This window comes from Bubalus kerabau, chromosome 8 (genome assembly GCF_029407905.1).
Source record: "Bubalus kerabau isolate K-KA32 ecotype Philippines breed swamp buffalo chromosome 8, PCC_UOA_SB_1v2, whole genome shotgun sequence".
NCBI lineage: Eukaryota > Metazoa > Chordata > Mammalia > Artiodactyla > Bovidae > Bubalus > Bubalus kerabau.
Genome location: NC_073631.1, coordinates 51,254,235 through 51,281,376, shown reverse-complemented (window position 1 = coordinate 51,281,376; position 27,142 = coordinate 51,254,235). Strand labels below are relative to the sequence as shown.

General features: G+C 39.9%; 2 protein-coding genes across 4 annotated transcripts in view; both read right to left on the bottom strand.

Annotated features, from left to right (window-relative positions):
* HBP1 (HMG-box transcription factor 1) overlaps window positions 1-1,972 on the bottom strand; it is a 31,207-nt gene extending 29,235 nt beyond the window's left edge. Inside the window, exon 1 of one of the 2 annotated variants that reach the window (XM_055590253.1) lies at window positions 1,815-1,972. In XM_055590253.1, the coding sequence (XP_055446228.1) occupies window positions 1,815-1,829 (15 nt within the window). In that variant the 5' untranslated portion in view covers window positions 1,830-1,972. Of the gene's footprint in view, window positions 1-1,458; window positions 1,598-1,814 lie in introns of those variants that run through there. The other variant, XM_055590254.1, reaches the window with a different exon arrangement.
* An 8,814-nt stretch (window positions 1,973-10,786) lies between these two features.
* Window positions 10,787-27,142, bottom strand: part of PRKAR2B (protein kinase cAMP-dependent type II regulatory subunit beta) — a 104,629-nt gene continuing 88,273 nt past the window's right edge. Inside the window, exons 6-11 of one of the 2 annotated variants that reach the window (XM_055590245.1) lie at window positions 24,082-24,235; window positions 19,214-19,315; window positions 17,563-17,637; window positions 15,143-15,208; window positions 14,878-15,016; window positions 10,787-12,723 (exon numbers count right to left, since the gene is read on the bottom strand). In XM_055590245.1, coding sequence (XP_055446220.1) covers window positions 12,590-12,723; window positions 14,878-15,016; window positions 15,143-15,208; window positions 17,563-17,637; window positions 19,214-19,315; window positions 24,082-24,235 — 670 coding nt within the window. In that variant the 3' untranslated portion in view covers window positions 10,787-12,589. The remainder of the gene's footprint in view (window positions 12,724-14,877; window positions 15,017-15,142; window positions 15,209-17,562; window positions 17,638-19,213; window positions 19,316-24,081; window positions 24,236-27,142) is intronic. The other variant, XM_055590246.1, reaches the window with a different exon arrangement.

Here is a 27,142-nt window from a genome sequence, read left to right as displayed (position 1 = left end):
TCTCAGCTGAAAAAGGTAACTGGGGGACCAGTGGTTCGGGCCGCACTTCCTCTGCAGGGGGCAAGGGTTTGATTCTTGGTTGGCATGGCCGGGGAGCCAAATAAATAAAATCTTTTAATTTTTTTATAAGTAGTTGGGCTTATAAAACTAAGTAAAATGGAAACCAGGAAGTGAAATCAAAATTTCACTCTATAATGTACTGTCAATTTAGAATTTAAATATTTTGTTTTGGCTTCCTCAAAAGTATAAAACAGCTCCAAAATGTATTGGGTATATTGAACTCTTTTGAATATAATTCAAATTTCCTTAAAACTTTGTCAACTATTACCTACTCAGCAAGAACTGATTCAATCGTGGAAATTCAACAGTTGACTCTAGTACTCAGCAAGTTAAATCGGAAAACAGCAGAAAGAGTAAACAAAAAGCAGAGACTGGAAGAACTAGCAGTACATCACCAATGTATTATCAGTGGTTAATAGAAAATTATTTACAAATGTTACAACTATTCCAATTCTCCAAACGTAACTTTAATTTCACTAAATCATTGTTAGGAATCACCTGTTACAGCTAGTTAGAGGGAAATAAATCTACTGCACTCAGTCGGAATTGTTGGTAGGACTCCCAACACTTCCTGGTATACACACAACTGACTTTTAACCTCCTCCCTTAGCATCACTGGGGCCCAGAATTAAAGACTCTTGAGTGTTTCCCTGCAGTCAAAGCTCCCTTTACAAAAGATTCTTGCTGAAAACTCCTAAAGAATTAACTCTAGGTGAAGTGTTCAAAAGAATGCACGGCGGCGAGCGAACTCCCCTAGACAACATGCAGCGTTTGAAGGAGCTACAAAAACCTGGCTCCGACAGTCGATTTCGCTAGTCTTTTTTGTTTTAATCCGCCTGGGGCAGCAGCATAGGTTGGAAGGCGGAGACTGAAATCGCCTGCCAAGCCTCGATCTCAGTCACACAGAGGCAGTGCCTCCCGGTTCACGCCAAGTCCATCCCCCACCCTCTTTCGCCATTCATCGCGTTCCCCTCCCCTCCCCCCATCATGTGACCGCAGCCTGGACTCCAGGCTTGTTTTTCCCCTCGGCTCAACTCCACCGCGCAGGCGCCAAGGAGTCCATTCATTCGAACTGCGTAACAATGAGCCCCGGGGCCCAAGGGCTCCGCGAGCTTCCCAGTTCGGCCCGAGCCCCCCTCGGCCCCTGAAGAGGCGGCGCCTCACAGGAGTTCTCCACCCGCGGCCGGCTGCCCACCCCGGGCCAACCTCCGACCCTCCGCCCACTCGCGGGGAGTTGAAGTCAAACTTTCCTGGGCAGCCCCAGAGTCGCGTCGGCCCCCTTTCCCCCGCCCAGGCCCGCCCCATCTCCTCACCCGGCCCGGCCACCCACCGCGCCACCCGGCCCAGAGCGCCTTCCTCGCAGACGCCTCCCAGCCCCCGCCCCAAGACCCCACGGACCGTGCCGACGCGAAGCCCAGGTGAGCTCGCGGGAAGCGCCAGTCCGGTAGGTTCGCCGCAGGCCGGTATCGGACGGTTAACTGCCCCCGCCGTCAGGAAGAGGACAGCCGACCCGAGTTCACCCGGCCGCCAGATACCCTGGAGATACTGCCCCTCCCTTCCCCACCCCCACCCCTTCCCGAACAGAAAGACAACAAACGGCCGCGGAGTATAAGCAGCCCCGGCGCGGGCCGCCCCGGCCGCGACAACACCACCAGCAACTCGCGTATCCCCTCTACAACTGACGCCGGCCTCCCCGGGGCGCGTTACTGCTCCCGCCGCCGCTCTTAGCCCTCCACCGAAACTTTCCTACTTACCAAACCCGTCGCCATTACCAAGTCTTTCAAGCTTCGTCTTCCCCCTCCCCTCAAACCCCCGGGGGGTTGAGCCTCCTCCCAGCTGCTTCGCCTTCTTATTGGCCTGCGGCACTGCCATTCAATCGTTTCTCCTTCCTATTGGTTGATACCGTGGTCCGTCTCGGTGGGCGGGCTTGTATTGACTTTTGTGTTGTATTTATTGGGGAAGACGAAGTGTCAATCACCAGGGTGAGCGCTTCGGATTGGATTGCTGCCGAGACTCCCGGGACTCAAGCCAAACATTGCCTCCGAAATGGATTGTGGGTTCGTAGTCTGGGTCTGGCTGTGTTTCTCTCCGAGACTGCACGTCTGGGGAACGGGTTGGACTACATTTCCCAGAAGTGCGTGCACGGTGCAGTCTTGATAGTAAACAAGAGTCATAGGGACACGTGTATCAGCTCGTTTGTTTTGGTGTCTGGGACAAAAAGGAGGGGGCGGAGGAAGGGAGTGTTTTAAAGCTTTGGCCTCATCTCTTCCTCTGGGCCTGTGCTAGCTCTCAAAGCAGCCTCAAGCTTCTCGCAGTACCCATTCCGGGCCATAAACAGCCAGAGTCGCTTGCAGCTCAGAATTTGGCAAGAGGCCAAGGTATTGTTTTAGTGCGAGGGGAAGGAGATGACTGCACAAGCGGAAGCAGTCCTGCCTCGAGGGGGACCCAGTCACCCAGAAATCACGGCCCCAGGCATGATAGGGATAATAAAGGTGGTGCTGGGGTCCCGTGGGAAGACTTAACATTTCTTTATCCTGAGCCTGGCTTCGCCCCTCCCTGAACAGCAGCTTGAGGTTTCTCTGCGGACTCGGTTCAGTTCACCCGAGATTTTTTGAATGCCGGCTGCGTGCCAGGCACCGAGAAGCTTGGGGATGAACAGTGAGAAGCTCGGAGGTCTGGACAATTTACAAAACTGTGAAGCGGGAGGTGGGGTCATTACTGTTGACTTTCGAATTGAGGAAAGGCAAATTGATGTTTTCTGTATTTGACCAGCTTACTCGTTGTTTAAGGTAATACGGAGGGATATAATGTGTGACTTAAACGGATGAATTTGTGAATCGTTATCAGGGTTTCTCTGGTGAGTTTCAGTTTAACCGTTTTTCCTCTCCAGAGGTCTTCCACTGATCAAAGAATGTCTTGCTACTTTGTTTCCACTAGGAGTTCCTCCTTAAGTTACGAATTCTCTGACTCAGAGGATGGCTTCTTTGGCATTATAGTTACCTTCATTTTAAACAAGGCTGTCCAGTTCCTAGTCTATAATTGATGTTTTTACCATTCCCATTACAAAGGCATTATTAAGCTTTTTTTCCTTTGAACTTTTAGTGTTTAGTCATTTAAGCTATGCTTTAGGCTTTATATCTTTAGATCACTATATGCATGTTTAAGAGGAGGAAAACATATTAGAGAGAAATCTATAAAGTCAAACTTTTGGAAAGGAGGCTTAAATCCTTGCTAGTGATTCCTTTAAAACCCCTACTTTTCTGGAATTTTTAAATCTGAAAGCCACGGAACAAATATGGAAATCCAAAGTAACTTTCCCATACTGAAACAAGTTTTCAAATTCTTTTAGGGATTCCCTGTTTGAATCCTTAAAGGGAATTATAGAATAGTCCTCCTTACCATGTGATAAAAGATGGTATTCAGATCAAATACAGATCAAAGATTCTGTATTCACAAATACTAATCAAATTATTTTGTTTCCTAAAAATAATTCAGAAGGCCAATAAAATGCCTAAATTTTTCCCTGAGTAAAAAGGACAATATTTGTATTTATCTTCGTTCAGAGATTAATGGAGTGACCCCAGGACTCAACTGTGGCCCTGCTGTTTTGTGTATTTTTATTTTCTTTCTTCCCTTTTTTTACCAGTGGAGGTTCATTGCGCCTCAGAATTGAAAAAATTGAAAAGATGAACTCCACTGTTTAATTTCCTGACAAAAAGAAAAAATCCGTGGAATTCACTTGATCACTGAAAACTAAAATCTCAGCTATTAATGACTAGCTCCCTCCAGGAAACTAAAAACCTTTCCCACCATCCAAAAAATGAACTTTCAAGAGCTGGTACCACACCATTCCCGCCCCCCACCCCTCAACACTGCATGAACCATGAGATCTGCTTTTGGCTGAACCTTAACTAATTTTAAAAGGTTTTCTGTTTCAAAGCGTTTAGTAAAAGGCTTAGTGGAGATATTTTTTTATTTGTGAACACAATGGTAGGAAGAATGGCACCTTCATATCAAGCTATTGTACATTATTAGAAATGATTGTCTTTTATTAGTACTATAAAGGTTTTCCTATCCATTCATTCAGAAATACCTATTTAGTTCCTACTATTGGTTGACCACTGTGCTAATTCATATGGATACAAAGATATAAAATATTTTCACATACTCGCATTTTTGTCCGGGTCATTAAATAGAAGAGTAAAATTCTCTTGAGTTAGTTCAGTCATAACTGATTAAATGTCAGTGTTAGAATCTCTGTACCTTTAAGTGGACAATTAGTCTATCTTTGGACTCTCCTGGGAAGCTAAATGCTTACCTTATGCACCTATGTATATTTAATAGGAACCTCATTATTCATTTTTGGATGACTAAGAAAACCAGCCAACTCAGCCAGAACAAAGATCAAAGTACAAAACCAGTAAGATCTCCTTAGAATATAAATTCTACTACATCACTAAAATATATATAAAGAATTTTTGTACCAATTACTTATTATTTATATGTGATAAAATATAAAATGACATTTTATATAATAGATATAAAATATTTTAGCTCAGTGGTGAAGGATCTGCCTGCCAATGCAGGGGATGCAGGAGACACAGGTTCCATCCCCATAGGTTCCATCCCTGGGTCAGAAAGATCCCCTGGAGAAGAAAATGACAACCTACTCCAGTATTCTTGCCTGGGAAATATGGTCAGAGGAGCCTGATGGGCTACAGTTAATAGGTTTGCAGAGTCGGACACGACTGAACCTGTAAGGGATTTTTATATATACTAAAGAACATTTGTTCATAACATACTTCCATGATAAAACTGACATTAAAAAATCAATTTTGGGAATTCCCTGGCAGTCCACTGGTTAGGACTCAAAGCTCTCACTGCCAAGGGTGTGGGTTCAATTCCTGGTCAGGGAATGAAAATCCTACAAGCTGTAACCAAAAGAAAGTTCAAAAATAAAATTTTCTTTAAATAGCATCTACTTCTGGTCAGTGCAAATACCATACACACATACATATTCCACATAAACTATGCCCAAATATGTTAAGAGTTGTTATCCAAAATCAAAATGTCTTCAGCAATTTGTAAAATACTTGTTTTCATACAGAAACATCAAATTCTAATTTGTTTTTTAAAAACTAGATAAAGCTTATTTAGGGGTGAAATTACTGTATTCCAACGCAGTTGGCATACCAATGACCACTGGGCTAAGAAACATAGAAGTTAAAGTACATGGCATTGCTTAAATATTTAAAATATCACTGTTCAAAATGTTAAAAGGTAAGCAAGCAAAGAAGAGGAACTAAAAAGCCTCTTGATGAAAGTGAAAGTGGAGAATGAAAAAGTTGGCTTAAAGCTCAACATTCAGAAAATGAAGATCATGGCATCCGGTCCCATCACTTCATGGGAAATAGATGGGGAAACAGTGGAAACAGTGTCAGACTTTATTTTTGGGGGCTCCAAAATCACTGCAGATGGTGATTGCAGCCATGAAATTAAAAGACGCTTACTCCTTGGAAAGAAAGTTATGACCAACCTAGGTAGCATATTCAAAAGCAGAGACATTACTTTGCCAACAAAGGTCCGTCTAGTCAAGGCTATGGTTTTTCCTGTGCTCATGTATGGATGTGAGAGTTGGACTGTGAAGAAGGCTGAGTGCTGAAGAATTGATGCTTTTGAACTGTGGTGTTGGAGAAGACTCTTGAGAGTCGCTTGGACTGCAAGGAGATCCAGTCCATTCTGAAGGAGATCAGCCCTGGGATTTTTTTGGAAGGAATGATGCCAAAGCTGAAACTCTAGTACTTTGGCCGCCTCATGGGAAGAGTTGACTCATTGGAAAAGACTCTGATGCTGGGAGGGATCGGGGGCAGGAGGAGAAGGGATGACAGAGGATGAGATGGCCGGATGGCATCACCAACTCGATGGATGTGAGTCTGAGTGAACTCTGGGAGTTGGTGATGGACAGGGAGGCCTGGCATGCTGTGATTCATGGGGTCGCAAAGAGTTGGACACGACTGAGCGACTGAACTGAACTGAAGCAAGCAAATGAAGCCAAGGTATTCAAATTAGGAAATGGAGCACAGATTCCTACACGTTTTCTCTCATGTCTGTCTGGGATGCTAGGCCTTTCTCTGTGTATTTTCTTTTAGTTACCAGTCCAAAGTAGCTAATTTTAGATAAAAAGCCATTAAGATCACAGGAGTAATATGTACTTAACTGTGTGGTGTGTGCTCAGTCACTCAGTCTGATTCTTTGCGGCCCCATGGACTGTAGCCCACCAGGCTCCTCTGTTCGTAGAATTTCCCAGGCAAGAATACTGGAATGGGGTACCACTTCCTCCTCCAAGGGATCTTCAGGACCCAGGGATTGAACCATGTCTCTTTTGTTTCCTGCATTGACGGACGGATTCTTTACCACTACACTGAGCCACCTAGCAAGCCACTTAAATGTGCTACACTTAACCATTTTTGCTTACATTTACCTCCCCCCAAATCTGCATTATTTCTTCCCTCCATATTTCTTATGCATCTTTTTGTCTGGTCCATATCATATGCATCGTTTTGCCCAGGCAATCAATAAATATTATAGATACCTGCTGAACAGATGAAAAAAAGGAAATAAGAAGATGCATTTTCTTATTAATATATAGTATGTTATTTTGTATGTCATAAGTTGCTTTGAACACTGACCCCATTACATATAGTTTCCGTATGGTTTGTGTCACTTGCTGTGTCTACTCATCACCAAACACTGCAGCTCCTTCAAATTACATAGCAGATCATAATGTGCACTATAGTAATACAAAAGTGGAGGATATTTCAGTTCAGCTTTCAAAAGCAATTAAGAAAGAAAAGACTTGCCAAAGATGTCTTTATAGTGAGCCCCTCTCCTAATTAAGATATTTGGCTTTTAAAAATGTCATTTGTATACATTTCAAGAATATAGTCATTTTGTAAAGAGATTCACTTGTATTAAATGTCAACCTTCTACCTAAACGCGGCAGTGCAGTTCCAGGGATCCAGGACTCACTCTCTTGTTCCTCAGCAGGACTGTGGTCATGGTAGGTTTTAGGGCAGAAATGGAAAATCAGGAGTTAGAAGCAACTTTATCCAAGGTTGTGCGTGGGCATATTTACCACTCATGAACTCATTCAGAGGTTCTACTTGGTAAGCTTTTATCATGTGAAATACGTAAGACATTGAGGATTCCATTTCTAGGTGGTTACAGTCAAAGAGAAGGCTGCTGCTGCTGCTGCTAAATCGCTTCAGTCGTGTCCGACTCTGTGCGACCCCAGAGACGGCAGCCCACCAGGCTGCCCCGTCCCTGGGATTCTCCAGGCAAGAACACTTGAGTGGGTTGCCATTTCCTTCTCCAGTGCATGAAAGTGAAAAGTGAAAGTGAAGTCGCTCAGTCGTGTCCGACTCTTAGTGACCCCATGGCCTGCAGCCTTCCAGGCTCCTCCTTCCATGGGATTTTCCAGGCAAGAGTACTGGAGTGGGGTGCCATTGCCTTCTCCGAAAGAGAAGGCAGCCTTTGTTATTTCAGAGTCCATTTTCAGCTCATTGAGCTTCCCTGGTGGCTCAGTAGGTAGAGTCCACCTGCAATGCCGGAGACCTAAGCTCAATCGTGGGTCAGGAAGATGATCCGGAGAAGGAAATGGCAACCCACTAGAGTTTTCTTGCTTGAGAAATCACATGGACAGAAGAGCCTGGCAGGCTACAGTCTATGGGGTCACAAAAGTCGGAGAAGAACTTAGCAACTAAACCACCCTAACCCCCTCGTGCCGGGGGAATAAAACCATTTTTCCAGTTTTTTCCAAAGGCAAGTGCCTGATGCACAGTGAGACCAAAGGTGTTGGGAGCAGAGAAAGGTTTAAGGTTTACAGCAGAGTCGGACACGACTGGTGACTTCACTTTTACTTTTCACTTTCATGCATTGGAGAAGGAAATGGCAACCCACTCCAGTGTTCTTGCCTGGAGAATCCCAGGGACAGCAGAGCCTGGTGGGCTGCCATCTATGGGGTCGCAAAGAGTCGGACACGACTGAAGCGACTTAGCAGCAGCAGCAGGCCAAGCAAGGAGAATGGGCACCTCATGTTCAAAGAACCCCAGACTCCCTGGTGGGGTTCAGGGAAGAGTCTCTAAGGGCAAAATTTGGGGTGAGGACACAGGGTGTGTGACTTTCCACTGATGTGCTGGCGGAGAGGTAACAGGAATCTTGGGTTCAGCCTGAAGTTACCATCCTCCCCCTGGGTGGGAGCCTTAGTTCCTGCAAAAGAACTCAGAGATTTATCAGATGGTTATGAATGTATCTCTTCAAGAGAAACCACAATCCTGTGCTTTCTCTGCACTGTTATTCACTGCTTTTCCTTTCTTTTGGCATTCCCTTGTTTCCCTAATGAGTAACTTTGAATCTGCCCTCTGAAAATAAGCAAAGGTCTAGGAAGCTGAAGCTTTTCCCTACAAACAAGAAACAGGACATGAAAAGTTTCCATACCCCATAGGTCCTGCTTGGTTTCACAACTGAGTAATAAATGCATCTACTTTAAAGATTCAGTTATAATTGGTACTAACAAAACATTTCATGTATTTACATGTTACAGTGGCTTGAGTTTTTCAGGAAGATGGCAAGACCCAAGCTGTGGTTAATCAAAATGTGGGAACACCACCTAAGAGATGGCACTTCATTTTTATGGCAGAGACAGTTACCTCCGTAAGGTCTACCATCACATCTTTCCATATATAAATGTTACCTTTTCAGGACTTCCTTAGCAACTTTAAATTTACAAACTTAAAGCATAAAAAGGGACAGAAAGACCCAGATCTGTTGGTCAAAGAAAGTCTTCCTTGGAAACTCTGTACACATTTGTCTATATACCAGGCTCAATTACATCATTATTCAGAGAATATGAGTGTGGACAAAAATTAAAATGTTACCTACCATTTCAGTAAACAAAGAATGTTGCCTGCCCTCAAGCCAGTAGCTATTGCAATCACCCCTGCACCCTGAGAGGAATTCAGGATGGGAAAAAGACAGGATACTGGCCCTAGATGAGAAAACCACTAAAATCTTTTAACTTGAAATATCTATTTTTGTGTGTGATTAGCAATGATCTTTTGATATCTGACTACATTTTTTTTTTTTTTTGGTCTTTTTCAGCAAAAACTCCTATGTATCCTGGCTCCTCCCTTACCTCTTTGGAACAGTCCCTCAGGGTTATCTGAAAGGCTGTTTCCCCAGGCTATAGTCCTCAGTTAAATTCCCCAAATAAATATATCTCTCAACTTTTAGGCTGTTTTGGGCTCCCCCCCCCCACCCCAGTTGAAGTATGAAGCCAAGAATTGCATGGGGGAAGCAAGAGACTCACGATTGCCCAAGTTCTGCCATGGATGCACAAAGTAAATGATTTTGGTGGAGTCATGGATTTTTCTCACTTATACAAATGAAACTGATTTAACTTCTTGTAGTGACTAATGGGCACACAAGTCCTCCACAAACACCTGGTTTACCTTACTGCTTTCATTTCCATAGTTCATTTTACTTTCAAGGTGTTGTTTTTGTTTTTTTTTTTTTAATACCCGTATAGACTATTTACTAACAACTGTATAGTTTCAGTTGCTCAACCAGTTTTGCTGCCTTGAAAAGTATCCTGGAGCATGTACGAGTTTGTCTTAACTCTTGCTCCAATTTTTTTTCCTTCAGTTTCTTATCAGAATTATTTCTCATACTCAACATGAGGCTGTACCTCACACATTTATTTTAGAAGCCAGCATTCCTTATTATTCTCCCTTATGAATTTTCTCCCACATGTATTAGTAATTCTGTTTCTCCCTTAGTTATTAACATTTTATTTAGATTTGAGACTCTCCTTTCCAGTTGTTTAAGCTGGATAGTACAGCTCATCCAGATGTGTTCCTTAGCACTCTAGGCTTATACATTATTAATGTTCTTTAAGAATGCCAAAGGCCATCTAGTCCTTATTAGAAATGTAACATTTCTTGAAAAAAATTAGGCAAAATTATATCCATATTTTAAAGATGCTTTAGAAAAAGGACTCAGCACTTAATCCTACATATTCCAATAAAATCCGAAGTTCTTGCTTCGTGCTGTGTAACTTACAGAATTGTAAAGCATTTTAAAGAGTCTGCTAGCCAGGTTTCTAAGAATAAACCAAACACATTCACACAGCATGGATCCCAGGTAGTGTTTTACGTTTATATGCACCAAGCCCTAGTTTGTATCAACAGGACACACACACACACACATAAAGTAAAGCACCTTTGTATTAAAATTGAGAGTCCTCCCAGAATTCTTAGTCATACATGATGCATGCTTGAATGAAACATCAATAGAGAATTTCCAAACAGAAAAACTCTTGGCTGGTGATTAAACAGGGGCATCCACAACTCAAACTTGTGGTGTTTTAATTACTTTAACACATACATTCCCTAGTTAGCCAGCCAGAGTTGGTTATTCTAAATGGCTGACTGAGTCTGCAACATATCACAACTATCTGTATCACATATAACCGATAGTTAAGATTTTTAAAAACCTCTCGTCCTACAGAACCACACTTTCTTGCTGCAAGATGCCCAGATCTTACCTTTGTTTTCACATATGCCGGACCTCTGTCATGCATTTCACATAGTATAATGTGCACTACGGAAGTCACAGTAAAGAAACAAGAAAGAAAAAAAAACACCTCAGTAATAGTATTTTATTATAAAACTGTGCTTTATTATAAGGAAATTTTAAATATAACCAACAATACTGAAAATAATGTAACTGGCATTTACAGCCTTGGTCAGAGTTCTTTATTAAACAGGCATTTGTAGTTAACAATTAGCTTATGCAACAAAATAGGTAACTTGAAAAAGTGAAGGAAGTTGAAAATACAGAATGATAAACCAGGAAATTGTGGTTGTTTTTTTCTTGTTCGGTAGACATGACTTAAAATCTGAAATATTATAGAAAACAAGTCTGCATTCAGTTAAGCTCTCTTCCCGTGGGAAAGTTTGCAAAGTAGTTAAAACTGTCCTAAAATGTGGCTGAAGGTATATTTTACATACTTCTTATATGTACATTATCCAATTCACGTATCTTTACCACATTTTCATTATACAAGCAAGACCAGAAACATTCTCTAATAAGACCACACTAGCCACAGAATTTTTTTACCCATGTATATATTTCTTTGAAACATATTTCCCAAAATGAAATCGCTGATTTAAAAGGGAACAACTATTTAGAATTAATGTCTCTGGACACTGGGGTCACATAGTCCTAGAATTCATGTAAGAGTATACTGCTTTGGTGGAATATAATTAACTCATTTTATGTAGCAGGATAATAAGCATTATCAATTATCAACAAAAATCTATTCAGCTGAGTTCATTCTGCATTTGCAGAATGAAATGAATGCAGTTGAGAGTCTATATTAAAGCAAGTGGAGAGGCCTAATGATATACTTGGAATGGGCAGAAATTCCTTTCATCCTTATATATGTTTTACTTACAAGAATTTATTTCTCCCACTTTGGAGGAAACCCATGGGAACAGATGTCTGCAAGGATGTTATTACACATGTCTAGTGAAGAACAAAGAAATATCTATGGGCATGTTGATAAGGACCCCAAATATTTTTGGTATAGGAGACTTTTTTTTTTTTTAGCATATATAATAAGATCTTAGGCTTTTAGAAGACAACAATTAAGTTTAAAGAACATTTAAAAATATTTGTGACATTAAATGTCAAACATTTTTAAAGATAACAGAGAACTGCAAAAATGTAAGAAGGAAGCATAGATAGATGCTTTATGAGGAAAATAATGACCTTTCATCTAAAGACACTTTCCTGTTGTTGTAATGACTAAACTGCCTGTCCTTAAAACCACTGGAATATGTAGGCTACTGACATTATACCCAAGAAGTCAAAAGGTACTTTATTGCAAAAATATAAAAGGTTTTAAAATTGCATAAGATGTTTTATACCATTTCACCAATAGGCCAAGGCCAGCACATAACTTATCAAGCCAGAAAAACTTTAAAACAAAAATGGTTAAATTGTACTTACTATATCTAGTGAGTTGTAAAAAGAATGTGATGCCATGCTGTACAGCATGATTCACTGGCAAGTTCCCTTTCACACGGGTGTAGTCATAACATGTCAATCTGAGTAAGTCAAAATGAATACACATTGCCTATGATAACATCCTTTAATTATCTTCTTAAACACAGATACTTTCAATATATTACAATCATCTGAATCTTTCAGTCAAATCATAATTTTGTGGAGTAGAAAGTCATTTTATCAGTATGTTGATATTTTTTGATCTACTCTTTTTAGAAAGTGATGTTAAAGCCTATTGACTATTAAATATCTATTCTGTTTACTGATACATTGTAAATGTAAAAAAAGGAAAAAACCTGAAATCACAGAAAATGCTTGGCATCTACACAAACACATTCTCAGTGGACTAACCACTACTGTGTAATTTTGTCACTAGAGGTCTTGCTCCAATACTTTTGCTTCATGCAGTGGGTTCAACAATATCCATGTTTGTTCCAAACAGGGCAACTAATTGCTCTTCATAGGTAGCGATGTTCCTTTTCATAATTTCCATGCAAGGTCCCAAAAGCCTTTCAAATGCTTGCACATCCATGGCTAAGAAGAGTGGAGAATAAAAGAAAAATAACATTCTTTACAAATCTGGAATTTCTAAGTCACTTATGGTACCTATTTCACATATGTCAATGACGCAATGGCATTTTTGCATAAATATCAGATACAAGAAAACGGCATAAAGATAAAAACATTCCACTTCAAAAAGGAAGCAGCCAGTGGCCCGTGGCCATATGACGTATTGGAAGTTCCTGATCCAGGTTAAAAGAATGAGGGATTGTTATGACAAGACCTTGGAATTTTACAAAATAAATTCATTTTTATGTTACCATTTTAGCAGTATGAATTCAAGGGTGGCAAGGTAGTGTTTTCTATCTTGTCTTCCCTCCTCAGGGTTTACAATGCAATGCTGTGAAGACCAAATGTTGCCCTTTACAATTTTTTTCTCTTTTATACTAGGGTCTAGTCAATTCAAAATGGCAGTCCAAATAATGATTTTGTCCACTTCTGTAAGTATATGCTCTATGTTGCTTAGATTGCTTGTCTCGAGCATTTTTAAAAACTGAATTTATATGAAAATACGATCATGCTATCATTGAAATACAAATTAAAATTCTTTTTTTTGTTTTTGCTTCTTAAATTTACAGAACTAAAAAAGGCAGTGTTTACAATAGAGTGAATGGAAATTCTTGCACTGCTGGCAGCATGCAAATAAGTGCAAATACAAGTGATTTGGCAACAGATATCAAAAACCATAAAAAGAAAACCCACTTCCAAAAAGCATTTCTCAGGAAAACTCCTATCATGTGAAAAAGCAGTATATGCACACACCCCCACAGAAAAGCTCTCCTCCACTGCGCAAAATGGAGCCAAAACTCAAAGATTATGTAACAGTGGGAAGTGAGTAAATAATTCAGTGTGTATTTAAGCAATGTTAATATCTGATGTAATAAACATGAGAAAATGCCTAAGCTATCATGAATGAAAGAAGCAGTTTACAAAACTGATTTAAAGCTGAAAACATACAAATAAAAAAGGATGATAAGGAATTATAATAGGATGTGGAAATTGCTGGGTGGTGGTGGTACTGGGTAACTCTTAGTTTTTCCTACCTTTCTGTATTTCTCAAATTTAATGTGAATATATATTTTATTATAGAAAAAAAGTAATGGGATTTCACTCACATCATCTTTACTCCCTACTGTATAACACCTCTATCTACTCAGAGAAATTACCTGTCAGCTTCTAAATTTTTCTTTTTCATCCAAGTGTAACACTAGAGTAATACTATACTTATTTAAAACCATTTAAAAAACAACTTCTCTAAGAAAATTCCAGGGATACTTGCAAATCTTAACACTGAAGCTAAATTTATTCTACTGAACTGTGGATGAAGAGTACAGAGTAGCTAATTACTTTTTAAATTAATTTTTATTGGTGTATAGTTGATTTATAATGTTTATTACTTTCTGCTGTACAGCAAAGTGAATCAGTTTATACATACGCATGTATCCACTTTTTTTAGATTCTTTTCCCATACAGGTCATTACAGAGTATTGACTAGTTTTCTTAAAGAAAATGTCATCTGTATTAATATCTCCTGAGTTATATTTTTCATTACTAAAATAAGTTATTTCTCACATATTAAATCTCTGCTATATATAGATGCCTTCCAGCTGAAGATGGCCCTTCTGTTCATGGCATTTCTGTGTGGTACACAGAAGTAATAAACAGCTGAACAAGATTTTTATTGAGCTATGACAAACTTGAACTTTTGTTTCCTAATCCTAGGATGAGAAACTTTTCCTACAGACATTTCAACTTCCCCTGCAGAACTTAGTGTACCTTATAAAAGTGCTGTTTGAGGGGTTTTTTTTTAGCAGAAATGGAACACAGTGCATATTGTTCATTTGAAAAATTAGATGTAAAGCTTGGTACTCAGAATTCTTATCTTAACAACATACTAAAATGTTATTTCATGTCTATAAAAAAGAACAATGTATATGTGTATGAAAATTTTTCTAAGAAGTTGGCTTCTACAAATGGGCTTGACAGTGCAATGAATCCTAATCTTGTATTCTGTTGGGACCATAAAACTTGTGAACCCAGTAAAATAATCAGTGTGACACTGAATACGTACAATACACACAGAAGGATTTCAACTGGGGCAAGTGTGCCCTGGGCCGTGAGTCCTACCTAAACATTTGACGGTCCCGATGGCGTGTGCGGAAGCGGCTCGGGGCTTGTTCGTTACCAGAGCCAGTTCGCCGAAGTACTGTCCTCGAGAGCACCGAGCGATTTCAACTGCACCGTTCTCCTCCACCTCTGACTTACCCTGACAAGGTGATGGAAAGTGTTAGCGTTCACTCAGCTTAAGAAAAACAGAATGAAGCTTAGTCAGGAAAAAAAAAAAAAGTCTATTATGTTACTTGTTAATATTTCATGGATTTTTAGGACTTACCTTCCTTTTCATAGTAATTTTCACTTCTCCGGATTCTACAATGAAAAAAGAATCAGCCAAGTCTCCCTGTCAGAATAGAATAAAAACAGAGGGTGAAAAATGCAACTTTAGTTGACAGCAATCCTGCTGCCCACCACACTCTGAAATCAATCCCATGCCAGTTTACAGATCATCTCCTGAAAGCTGAAACCCCACAGAACAGGTTATGGCCCCTCCTAAGTTGAGATGTTATGATCAACAATTATAGTGTAACAATTTCATTTGTAAAATCATCTGAAATGATATACTGCCTACTAGAGCATTTCTGCTAAAACTAGCAAGAAAATATAGCAACTAACACCAAGGTAAGAATTTCGCTCAAACTGCAGCCTGGATAAAGCACAGACATGGTCAGAAACGTGAGCACTGTTTCCCAGCAGTGTCCCTCCGTAGCTGCTCCTATGCTGAAATGTGCCGCCCTGGGTCGTTCCTAACCTATGAAGCCAGAGCATGGCAACCCTCGATAGTCCAGCAACTCCGCAAGTGGAGAAAGCAGGCAGACGAAGCAGTGTGTGTGGGCCCTGATACCTGTCCTGCAGGTGGCTGGGGGCCAAATTTTAGATGCTGGGTTACTGACAGCCCACCTCAAGGCCCAGAAGGACTTCTCAAAGAAAGTGTTGCCATTTCTAACTACACAGCTGCGTTTTCTTGTTTTCTTTTTTGAACAAATTTCCTTGACTTCCAATGATGCCTTATGAATTAAGTAATGTAATACGAAAGATGACATTGACTTTCCTAAGCCTCTCAAAGTGATTCTGGAGAAACTCAGGTATTTCAAAACTCTTTACTACAATTCAAGAAATACAGTATCAGATTATAATATATCATAAGGAATGCAGAGTCTCCATTATACTATAGCGCAGACATATATGTTTATAAACGCTTAAAAGACAACTATCTAAAGATACCTTTAATAAAGTCTCAGTATACATATGTCTTTTCCCTTACCTTTTATCAGGCTTTCTATAAGACCTTCATGCGAAATATTCAAGTGTCTTAAATCATACAAGGTCTATCAACTGCCATGTAATTTCATTTTTAAAACATGCTCAAATTGCATGTAGAACTAATGAGTTAAGTTCTGTTGGTTGGTTGGGTCAATGTCAGTTTGCTAGTTTTGATGTTGTACTAGTGATACAAAATGCACTGGGAGAGATTGGGTCAAGAGCACATGGGACTTCGTATTTTTTTTTTTTTTTTTTTTTTTTTTTTGCAGCATGCTGTGAATCTATAATTCCCAAAATAATTGGGAAAAGTCATTTCAAAAGTGCTCTATGCTTTGCAGCTTTTCAATTTGTATCATGGAATCTCAGCCTTGTTCTCTAATTTGACAGACTGGGGGTGGCAGAGGGGGAAGACTGACCGATGTACTTGTTTATTTGCCTTCTAAACTAATTCTTTTCTCAGCCTCCCAGACCTTGAATCTTGTTTCACATGTATGAAAAGAGACAATATTTTAGATAAATATTACAATATAGTATAATATTAATAGGAAAATTACCCAATTTGTTAAAAACCTGTTTGTTTTTTTTCAGTCTTTATTGAATAAACAAATTCAATTTGTTATAAACTGCTTCTGTGGGTTTTTTTTTTTTATGTTTTGGGTTTTTGGCCATGAGGCATGTGGGATCTTAGCTCCCCAACCAGGGATTGAACCCGCACCCCTAGCTTTGGAAGGTGAAGTCTTAACCACTGAACTACCAGGGAAGTCCCCAAAAAACCTGTTTAAATCATGCAGTCAATGCTTCATACTGTAACTAGGAAATTAGCAGTATCATTGATATGCTTTTATCTGTAAGCTCTGTCTCTATAAATCCTACTTCTAGGTAGGTCTGTTCTAACCAATATGTGTGTGTATTGCTTCAGGTTCTAAATGGGATTTGAGAAAAGCATTATGGGTTCAAGAGCATGCTGGCCCCCTCAATGCCTGGAGCCAGTGAAGTACATGGTGCAACATGTCCCCTTCTTGGTTAATTTCATGGTTTCACCAATGAACCGATTGTGCAGAACTTTACACCTTCCAATGCACCTTCTGGGTCCTTATTAATAAATGTTATGGAACGATTACCAGTTTTTTTCCCCTGTTATAAATGACATCTTAATTCTCTATATACATGTGACCTTCACATCTGGTACAAATATAAAATTATGCCTAAATCCATTGGATGATTTAATATATATTTCCTTTAGATTTAATTAAAAAAAAATTTAGATAGCTTGATGGCTATAAATTAAGCCATTTTAAATAGATTTGGCAGGAAATTATTATATTAATCCATCACTACATACTAATTATGGACAATGAAAATTTTATTAAGAAAGAATATATAAGAATCTTTTGGAAAATAACCTCAAACTGAGCTCCATAAAAAGTATTATACCTGAGCAATGATTTGTTCTCCATCGTTGTATACTTTGGTGCCTATCACATCTACCACTTTCAGGCGTTCAGAAACCTATAAAGGAAAAAAGATAATACAGTTGACCCCTCAATGATATGGGTTTGAACTGTGCACAGTCCACTTATCTACAGATTTTTTCCAGTAAATGTACAGTTGCCCCTCAATATCCACAAATGTGGAACCCAGGGCCACGGAGAGTCTGCTGTAAGGGACTTGAGCATCTGCAGACTTTGGTATCCACCAAGGTCCTAGAACCAATCCCTGTGGAAACGCATGAAGAACTGCATGAAACAAACTAATCAGGCAATCTTAACTATTTCATGGGTTTAAAAATGGTAGCCTACAGGCCAAATAAACTGAGCAATGTGTGTGTTTATATTAATAAACCTAATTAATATAAAAAGCACAATCGCTCAGTGGTGTCCAACTCTTTGTGACTCCATGGACACAAGGCTCTTCTGTCCATGGATTTTACCAGGCAAGAATACTGGAGTAGGTTGCCATTTCCTACTCCAGGGGGATCTTCCCAACCCAGGGATTGAACCCATGTCTCCTGTGTCTCCTGCATTTGTAGGCAGATTCTTTACTCGCTGAGCTATCAGAGAAGCCCCATTATATGAATTACTTGCCAGCATTTTAAACAAATTTTTCATAAAAACTTGAATTTCCAGCTTCTCTTGAAAAATCAGAACTGTCAGCAACACTCAGCCCATATTTTCATGTGGCATAAATAAACTCTGGTGCACCAGCAGCTGTTTATTAAGATGGAGCACATGCTCTCCAGTTTACCAAAGTCCCATCCTGGCGTGGTTTTCTTCTTTGTCACTTGCCTAACTCTGAAGGCATTTGAATTTCCAACTCTGACCTATTTTTACTTAAACAGATCTGCTGCTGGAGAAGATGAGCTGCCCAATATGCATTCTGAAACGAGGCCTGAATTTCTACCAGGTGAATACTGACAAGCCAACATAGGGATATGTCAGCAGGTAGGTCTGTCAACCCCAAGGATTCTGGCTGAGAGGCTGGAAGGATGGTATTACTATCACTCAGGTGGGGAAGAGAAGGAAGGATGTTTGGGACTTGTGGGTTTGAGATATCTTTTAGATATCCTAGAGGAAATGTTAAATATGCAATGTTAAATAAGCCTGGCTTGGGTGGGGCCTTGCACAGTGATGTCAGTTTTAAGAGGCATCAACATTATAGACATTTAAAGCCAGGGGATTTGACAAGTACAGCACGGGAATAAGTGCAGCCTGCAAAAAGAAAGAGAGACCTTGGGATGCCAATTTTAAGAGGAAAGGAATAAGGAAGGAGAGGCCAGTGAGGACATTCTGTATTTAGATAACCTCTTCCTGTAAAGGCTACTGCCTACATTTATGTGATTAGTGTAAGTCTGCTTTTAGAAAGAGACCTCATACAAATCTGCTGTAGCTGCTCCGAGGAGTCTATTATGTGTAAACAACAAAATAGATACAGGCAGTAAAAGAAATACTAAGCTATTAAAACAATGTAATCTTTTCAAGTGAAAATATAGATAATTATTCAAAGAAACCTTCTGCAGAGCTAAGCATTCCTAACAAAACAGAAGCTTTTAAAGCAAAATAAAATAAAAGCACAAACATATACTTACTTCCAAAGATTTAAGGAATGGCAGTGACTCAATAAAGCTTTCATACATTTTTCTCTTTTTGGCATTATTTTTTACAATTATCCTCCTGAAGGTTACCCTGTCCTAAAGGCAGAATATCAAATATGAAGACAATTAAAAGGTAGACTTTATGAGGAAAGAAAGTTTGAAGAGATAGTTTCATTTTATTCCCTGTAAGAAACAAACAATAATTGAAGATTTTCAAAATAAAAGATTAATATTATTATACTTCTAATACAACTCATTTCAGATTTTTATTTCCTTAAGCATTAATATAGAACCATATAAAATGTTATTTTCATGCTTTTGAAGGAAAGCAACAATTTACTTTTAATTCAGAACAGAGATCTGACCAACATGTAACTAGTGGGCTAAACCCACGAGGTGGCGCTGTTGCACCATTAAAAAAATACCAGCTTCTGTTTTATTTTTCTCCCCAGCTTTTTGAGATACAATTGACTTGTAATATTGTTTAAGGTATACAACATGTTGATTTGATATACTTATATATTGTAAAATTATTACCACAGTAGAGTTACTTACTACCACAAAAAACTCATTTTTTTGGTGTGTGGTGACATTTAAGATTTATTCTCTTGGCAGCTTTCAAATATATATTGACGGTATTGTTAACTATAATCATCAGGTACACTGGGTCTTCAGAACATATTCATTTTATAATTATGCCCCCCAGCCCCTGGCGACCAACATTCTACTCAGTTTTTATGAGTTCAAACTAGCACTGAGTTTTTGTTATAGATAACAGCCCAGGAGTGTTAAAGTTCAGTGGGACGTGGTGTGCTTTTTTCTTTTTATTTTTTTTGAGATATAACTGGCATACAGCATCATACTAGTTTCAGGCGTAGGACATAATGATTCAGTATTTGTATCCGTTGTGAAATGATCACTACAATAAGTACTTAACATCTGTCACCATAAATAGTTACAGAATTCTTTTTCTTGTGATGAGAACTTTAAAGATCTATTCTCATAGCAACTTTCAACTATACAATACAGTATTATTAACTGTAGACACCATACTGTACATTACGTCCCTAGGATGTATTTTTAACTGGAACTTTGTACCTTTTGACCCCCTTCACCCATGACCAGCCTTTTATTTAAAAAACAAAACAGAAAATCTGGGTGTGCATCCCTTTTAGTAAAGTGTTGTTATATATCTGTTTCAGTTATACACAAGCACACACACATATGCACTGGTTGCGACATTTCCTCGTGTTTCTTGTGGGCTGCAGTTAAGAAAAAAATACATGGAAACCAGTAGTATTAGAAAATGTTTTTAAATCATGCAATTACAATGTAAAGAGAGCTTGAAAAATTATTGACTCTAGGATTTTTTGTCACATCCACATACCAGTTTTCTTTTTTAAAACTGTGCACAGAGAAACTACAACTTTCTTGAGTAGACTTTGATTCCAGTGTTTATCATGTTCATTTTCCTCAAATGTTCCTATGTTTATACTACTTAATCTCAAGGATCCAACACTGAATTGAGGAACGAGGGAAAACTTTATAGGTAATGGTTCAAAAAATGGTCTTTCTACAAATTTTACATTTTAAAAATTCCTACAAAACATTATATTAGTTCTCAGTTAAGAGCTCTCAGAATCATGTTCATTTGGCATACACTGATCAACAACTATACTTTTAATACAAAATAAAATTAACAGGGATATGTTCTTTAATTAATAATTACTATGACAACATATTGAAAGTGAAAGTGAAGTCGCTCAGTCGTGTCCGACTCTTTGCGACCCCATGGACTGTAGCCTACCAGGCTCCTCTGTCCATGGGATTCTCCAGGCAAGAGTACTGGAGTGGGTTGCCACTGCCTTCTCCAGGGGATCTTCCCGACCCAGGGATTGAACCCGGGTCTCCCACACTCCAGGCAGACGCTTTAACCTCTGAGCCACCAAAGGAACCGATAGGATAGAGAAAAATGCCAGTGTGGATGTAAGTATCTAGGAAATTAAACATCCTGTTTTCTAATTTAGTTTACTACAATTTTATAAGGGCTGTGATTTGGACTTGCACTCAATCATTTTTTAAAAAAGAAAAAAATGTTTCAAGATAACAAATAAAATTATTGAAATAATTTCCAAGCCTGGCTCTGCAGTGGAATCAGTTGTGTTTTTTTTCAAAAAGGTTTCTAAGATCCCAGATTTTAATGACTCAAAATCTCTGCAAACAGCACTCTGCATTTCATGAAAGCTCCCCAAATGACTCTGATATATAAACATGTCTGGGAAGCAGCTGCAACACCATTTTATGAACAAGGTTTATTACAAAACAGAGAAGACAAGAAATGGGTTAGCAATTTAGAAATTAACCACGGCAACAAGCTATGTGTCTCAAGAAAAATCTTCTACTGGTGGCCCACCTCTTCACACTCACTGTGACATATCAATAAAATCCAGAAAGTCCCATTTCAAATGTTTTCACCCCAGTCATTTCAATCGTCACCTCTCTGAATCACCAGCATGGTCATGTAGATCAGTTAATCCCCCAAGGCTAACCGTGACCTAGACTTATTTACAAAGTTGGACTATTCTACAAAGGACTTTTCTCTTGAGATTTGCTTATCTTCGCACCTGCACTTACATGGCAGAGCTCCAACCTGTTGGTCTCAAAAGCAAAATTCCTTTTCTATTTGACTTTGTCTGAAAGGGGGCTAGTTAGGCCAGCTGCTAAGAAAGCAGATTTGAAGTATTAATTATGTTAATGACTATAATTTTAAAAAAACACCCACTTCACTTATACACATACCCTAAGGTGATCATCACAAACTGCTCACTTCTCCAGAGCTTAAAACACGTGTGTGCTTAGTTGCTTAGTCGTGTCCGACTCTTTGCAACCCCATGGACTGCAGCCTGCCAGGCTCGTCTGTCCATGGGGATTCTCCAGGCAAGAATACTGGAGTGGGGTGCCATGCCCTCCTCCAAGAAATCTTCAAACAGGTACAGATTAGTAAAAAACAAAAAAAAACTGAAGAATCCTTCACCCTTCCTGAGAACATAAGTATCACATATACCTGGAAATTGCTGGACCTCTGTCCCTAGTTTAAGGTTCCTTCCAGGGCTGAGAACTATCAGTACTCAAAGGGCCAACCCGCTAAGTATGTGACCTTGTTCCAAGGATATGCATAAGGAGCCTTCCTTATCATGTGACAATCTGACCCTGCCTGGCAAGCCCACCAGGATGATTAAATTTTAAATGGTACCTTCTTTAAGGAAACAGATCACAACCCACTCTTGTGACAGTAGGTAAACACTTCCTAAGGGCCAAGTCTACTGGTTTTGAGTGTTTATTTTGCCGGCTTTGGGTATTCAAATCTCTGATTATCCTTAAGACACTTCAGAGGACAAGCTCCCTTCCACCTCAAACAATTCCAATTTTGCTTGCACCACTTAAAAAGTGACTCATGACATTTTTAAGAAGTAAACAGTAGCTGCCTGGGTCTCAGAAGAAGAAATGCACAAGTCTTGTTTCTCTGATCAAGAGATATTTTTATTGGCTGAATTCACCTCAGAGTCAAAGGCTCAGTGGTGACTGAACCATGCTTAACTTCTGTGAGACTACAGATCTTGAAAAGGAGGCTTTAACAACCTTCCTGTAACTTCAACCTTGCCTCCTTCCACAAAAGGATTTGAGAGAAATAACCAAATAAACTCATGTCAGAACCATAGGGTGGGATGTTATCAACAATTTTAAAAGAAAACACAAGTAGTATCCACATTCCCTTAAATCAGGGCTACTTAAAGTGTGTTATGGGCACCAGCAGCCCCTGGTGCCTACTGGGAGCATGTGAGAAATGCAGAATCACAGGCCTCATGCCAGACCCTATGAGTCAGATTCTGCTTTTTAACTAGATTTCCAGGTGATTCCTAAGCACCAGCTTAACCAGAGTCCAGAATCAGCTTTACTCGGATCTGCTACTTTGTCTCCTAAGATCTTTTATGAAAAGAATATCCCTCACTCAAGTCTTTAAACCAAACTTTAAGCCTTATAGAAAAGGCATCATTAAGAAATTTTTCTTTTTGGATGGGTTGTTTAAAAATTGGAGTATAATTGCTTTACAATGTTGTGTTAGTTTCTGTTGTACAACAATGTGAATCACCTATAACTATACATATTTTCCCTCCATTCTGAGCCTCCCTCAAGAAATTTACTTTAAAAGCCCAGGTCTGAGAGTTCCAACCCTGAGAGTTGAATAAGTTTGTCTGTAATGGAGCCTAGGTAAGAGAATTTCTTTTTTAACACCTCTAAGTAATTCTGACATGCATCCACGTGAGAAACACAGACATTGAGTGTTTTTTCTCTACACAGTTGCTTGTCAATGCAGGGTTGTTACCAATCAATTTATACTACACAGAGAGTCTCAGTTTTCAGTGGTTATCTCAAGCAGGCATGAGACTCATGTGATGGACTTGCTCCAATACAGATTGTGGAGTCCCATAGCCAGTTTCTGAGTCAGCAGACCTGAATCAGTAAGTGGGGCCTCAACGGGCATTTCCAGCAAGTTCCCAGTTGATAAAGATGCTACAAGGCAGGGGACCGTGCTTGGAACCAGAGATATTATACCTACCACAGAAACCTACCAGAAAAAAACAGCATTGAAGCCTCTGTTTATTTGTGTGACTGGCTGGTTTTTAAGAACGGGTAAAAGCGGAGCATTTAGGAGCACCTATTAGTTGCTTAATACATTCTCTGATGACCGATGGTGATCCCCAAACCATCTACCTATTAAAACTAAAATACTGCAGCTACCTGGCTGCTAGCATAATGATTTTTTACAAATGACATTCAGGTCAAATAAATACTTCACTCACCAAACCCCACAGAGCACCAGGAGAGGTAGCAGTGATTGTAGCTGCTCTGGGTGTGTTGTACATTAAGGCCAGTTCGCCAAAACTCCCACGATTGTCATAGTTGCCAACACACCGTCCAACACCATCGCATTTCACATAAATATCAAATGTTCCTCTGGTGGATGCATGAAAAAGAAGACGTAAAAGTAATTCAAGTCAAGTCTCATCACAACAAAACATGAGCCTTTAGCAATAAAATCTCATTCATTTTTTAAGAATTACTTATTGCTTGGTCTTCTTGCTCAGACACATTCACTTGATTAAAATTTTAAATGTCTAGAAGGATGAACAGTGGGAAGTTCCCTTCTGCCCTGGTCCTGCCATTCAGTTTTCTCCAAAAAAGCCACTGCTCCCAGCTTCTCCATCCTTGCAGAGGTCTTTACACCTGGGAGCAGCGGGAGCTGGATGGATGCACTGGAAGCCTTCCAAAGGTGCAGGAAGTGACAGGAGCCGTCCCTGAGACTGAGGGCACATCCCCAAGGGTGACAGCTGGGGATGGGCTCTTCCTTTCTTTTCCTCTCTGATGACAAACAGTAATAAAAGGGCATCAATACATGACAAAGACACTGCCTGTTCCGGACAAGCAGGAAGAAGAAACCATCAATGGGACTAGGGTGAAGTCTGTACATGGGCCTGCTGGGGGCAATGAGAGTAAACAACACACACTTAAGATAAAAAAAATAAGGGATGAAAATATAACTGACTGCAACCAAAGAGAACAGGCAAAGAAAACCATCTGAAGGAATGCATGTGAATCTGCTGACCTCAATGAGCTCTGAGTTTAAGAATCATGGAGGCTAGTGACATTCACTATGTTAACTGAAAAGTTTGTTTCCAAAATGAACATGCATTACTTTTGAGATCAGAAGAAAATAATCTTAAAAAAGAATCAGATCAGATCAGATCAGTCGCTCAGTCGTGTCCGACTCTTTGTGCCCCATGAATCACAGCACGCCAGGCCTCCCTGTCCATCACCAACTCCCGGAGTTCACTCAGACTCACGTCCATCGAGTCAGTGATGCCATCCAGCCATCTCATCCTCTGTCGTCCCCTTCTCCTCCTGCCCCCAATCCCTCCCAGCATCAGAGTCTTTTCCAATGAGTCAACTCTTCGCATGAGGTGGCCAAAGTACTGGAGTTTCAGCTTTAGCATCATTCTAGCTCTAACAATCTGGTCAGCCATTACTGTACAGTACCTACAGGGTCCTTTATGATCTAAAGGAGGGGGGACGGCAAGCTGGGGCCCAAGACTGGTTGCCTGCTGCTGTAAATCAAACTTCACTGGAAAGACAAACACGCTGGCTGTTTCTGCACTCTCTGTAGCTGACCTGTGCCACGAGAGCAGACGTGGGTAGTTGCAACACAGACCTTGTGGCTTGCAAAGCCTGCAAAATTTATTCTCTGGCACTTTATATCATCTGGCCCTGTATGTTAGACTGACTGCTCATCTAAAGGTGGTAGAAATTCAGACTAAATATCCGATCCTGGTCTTCTAGATTTTTTGTGCTTATCTTTTAATTGGGTTCCTTTTTCTAGAAAATAAAATGCTGTTTGCATGTCACTGCACTCCTGATCCTTTATTTCTATTAACTTCATTCTCTCTGTGGAAGACTGTCTTTTCATATACTGTATCTGTTCAGGGAACATGGCTTCACAGCTTGTTCAAACACCTGTGAGGTCAGACAGGAGAACATTCTTTGGCTTTATTCTATTGGCTAAAGTCTAGCAAAGACAAAACAGGGAGTGCTTTTAAGATTAGGAAAGGATTACAGATGGTAAATATGCAACAAAAGCAAACACATGAGGTATTGGACAAAAGATATTCATGAATAAGAATAACCAGTTTTTAATATAATTCATGACTAGAATGGCTGTTTCAGGGATTCCTTCTAGAATTTGACTCATGGACAGTTATTTTTCAAGTACAGATTAATGTCTCTATTTATACATTTGCACTAAAACCGTTTTCTACATTTTTCTACTTTGAGTAGGGTAAAATATATAACAAATGTGCTGATGAGAAGTGCAGTGAGCTACCAGTCCTGCTAAAATCACATCAGTCTAAAAATCAGCTAAAATACTACTTGCTGCTTTTCCTACAGATTTCGTCCCTGAGAACACAAGGCCCCGGGCAGTGCAGAGTCACAGAAAGACCACATACAGTGGCCAAGAGACCCGGGTGCTGGGTTGGCCCGCACTCATTTGCGTGACCTTCCAGACTCGCATCACTTTTGTGTGCCTGAGAATTTTCATCCATCAAAAGGGTGATGAGGAACTAAGGGAAGGCACTGTGCGCTAACGTAAGGAGGTTTTATAGTCAAAGTACCAACCAAACCAAAGTGATTCCTGTACGGTATCTGGGGTTCTCATATACCCCTACTACTCAATACAATTAAACAGTGAATTTCTGAGGTGTTTTGCTGAAGAAAGCTGCTAATGGTACCAGAATCGTGACTTTAATTTACACGTGAGACCATTCTAAAATCACAGAGTCCCCCTCCAGCCCTGGCTAGTGCAGCCCCTATAGGTCACCAAGGTCTAAGGGATGAGGGGCTGAAGGATTCACAGAGCATGTGGTCCTGATGCATGAAAGGCACGTCCCACAGCCCAGAGCGGGGAACAGAGCCGACACAGACAGGTGAGGGGGCTTCCTGTGACGCCTCTGAGTAGAACACAGCTGGGCCCAGGGAAGCCAGTGTAACCCAGCAAGTCAGACTGGGAGATGATCCATGTTCTACACAAACGGGAGAGGCTAAGATTCCAAACAGCTCATAAACACTTCCTCACTGCTTAACAGAAGTGGAGAAATGAAGGCTCAGCTCAGGCTGCTCTCCTTTAACATTTTAGGGTTGTTACCCAAGTTTTGTTTAAAACATACTGTTCTTTGATGAAGTGAAACACAACTTCAGTTTTCTGAAATTGTATTTTCAATATAAACACAAACCTTCTCACTTAAATAATTTCTCTGCAGAGTTTTTAGCAGACAAATAGAATAATGCAGAAACAACTTCTGGAAGGGCACA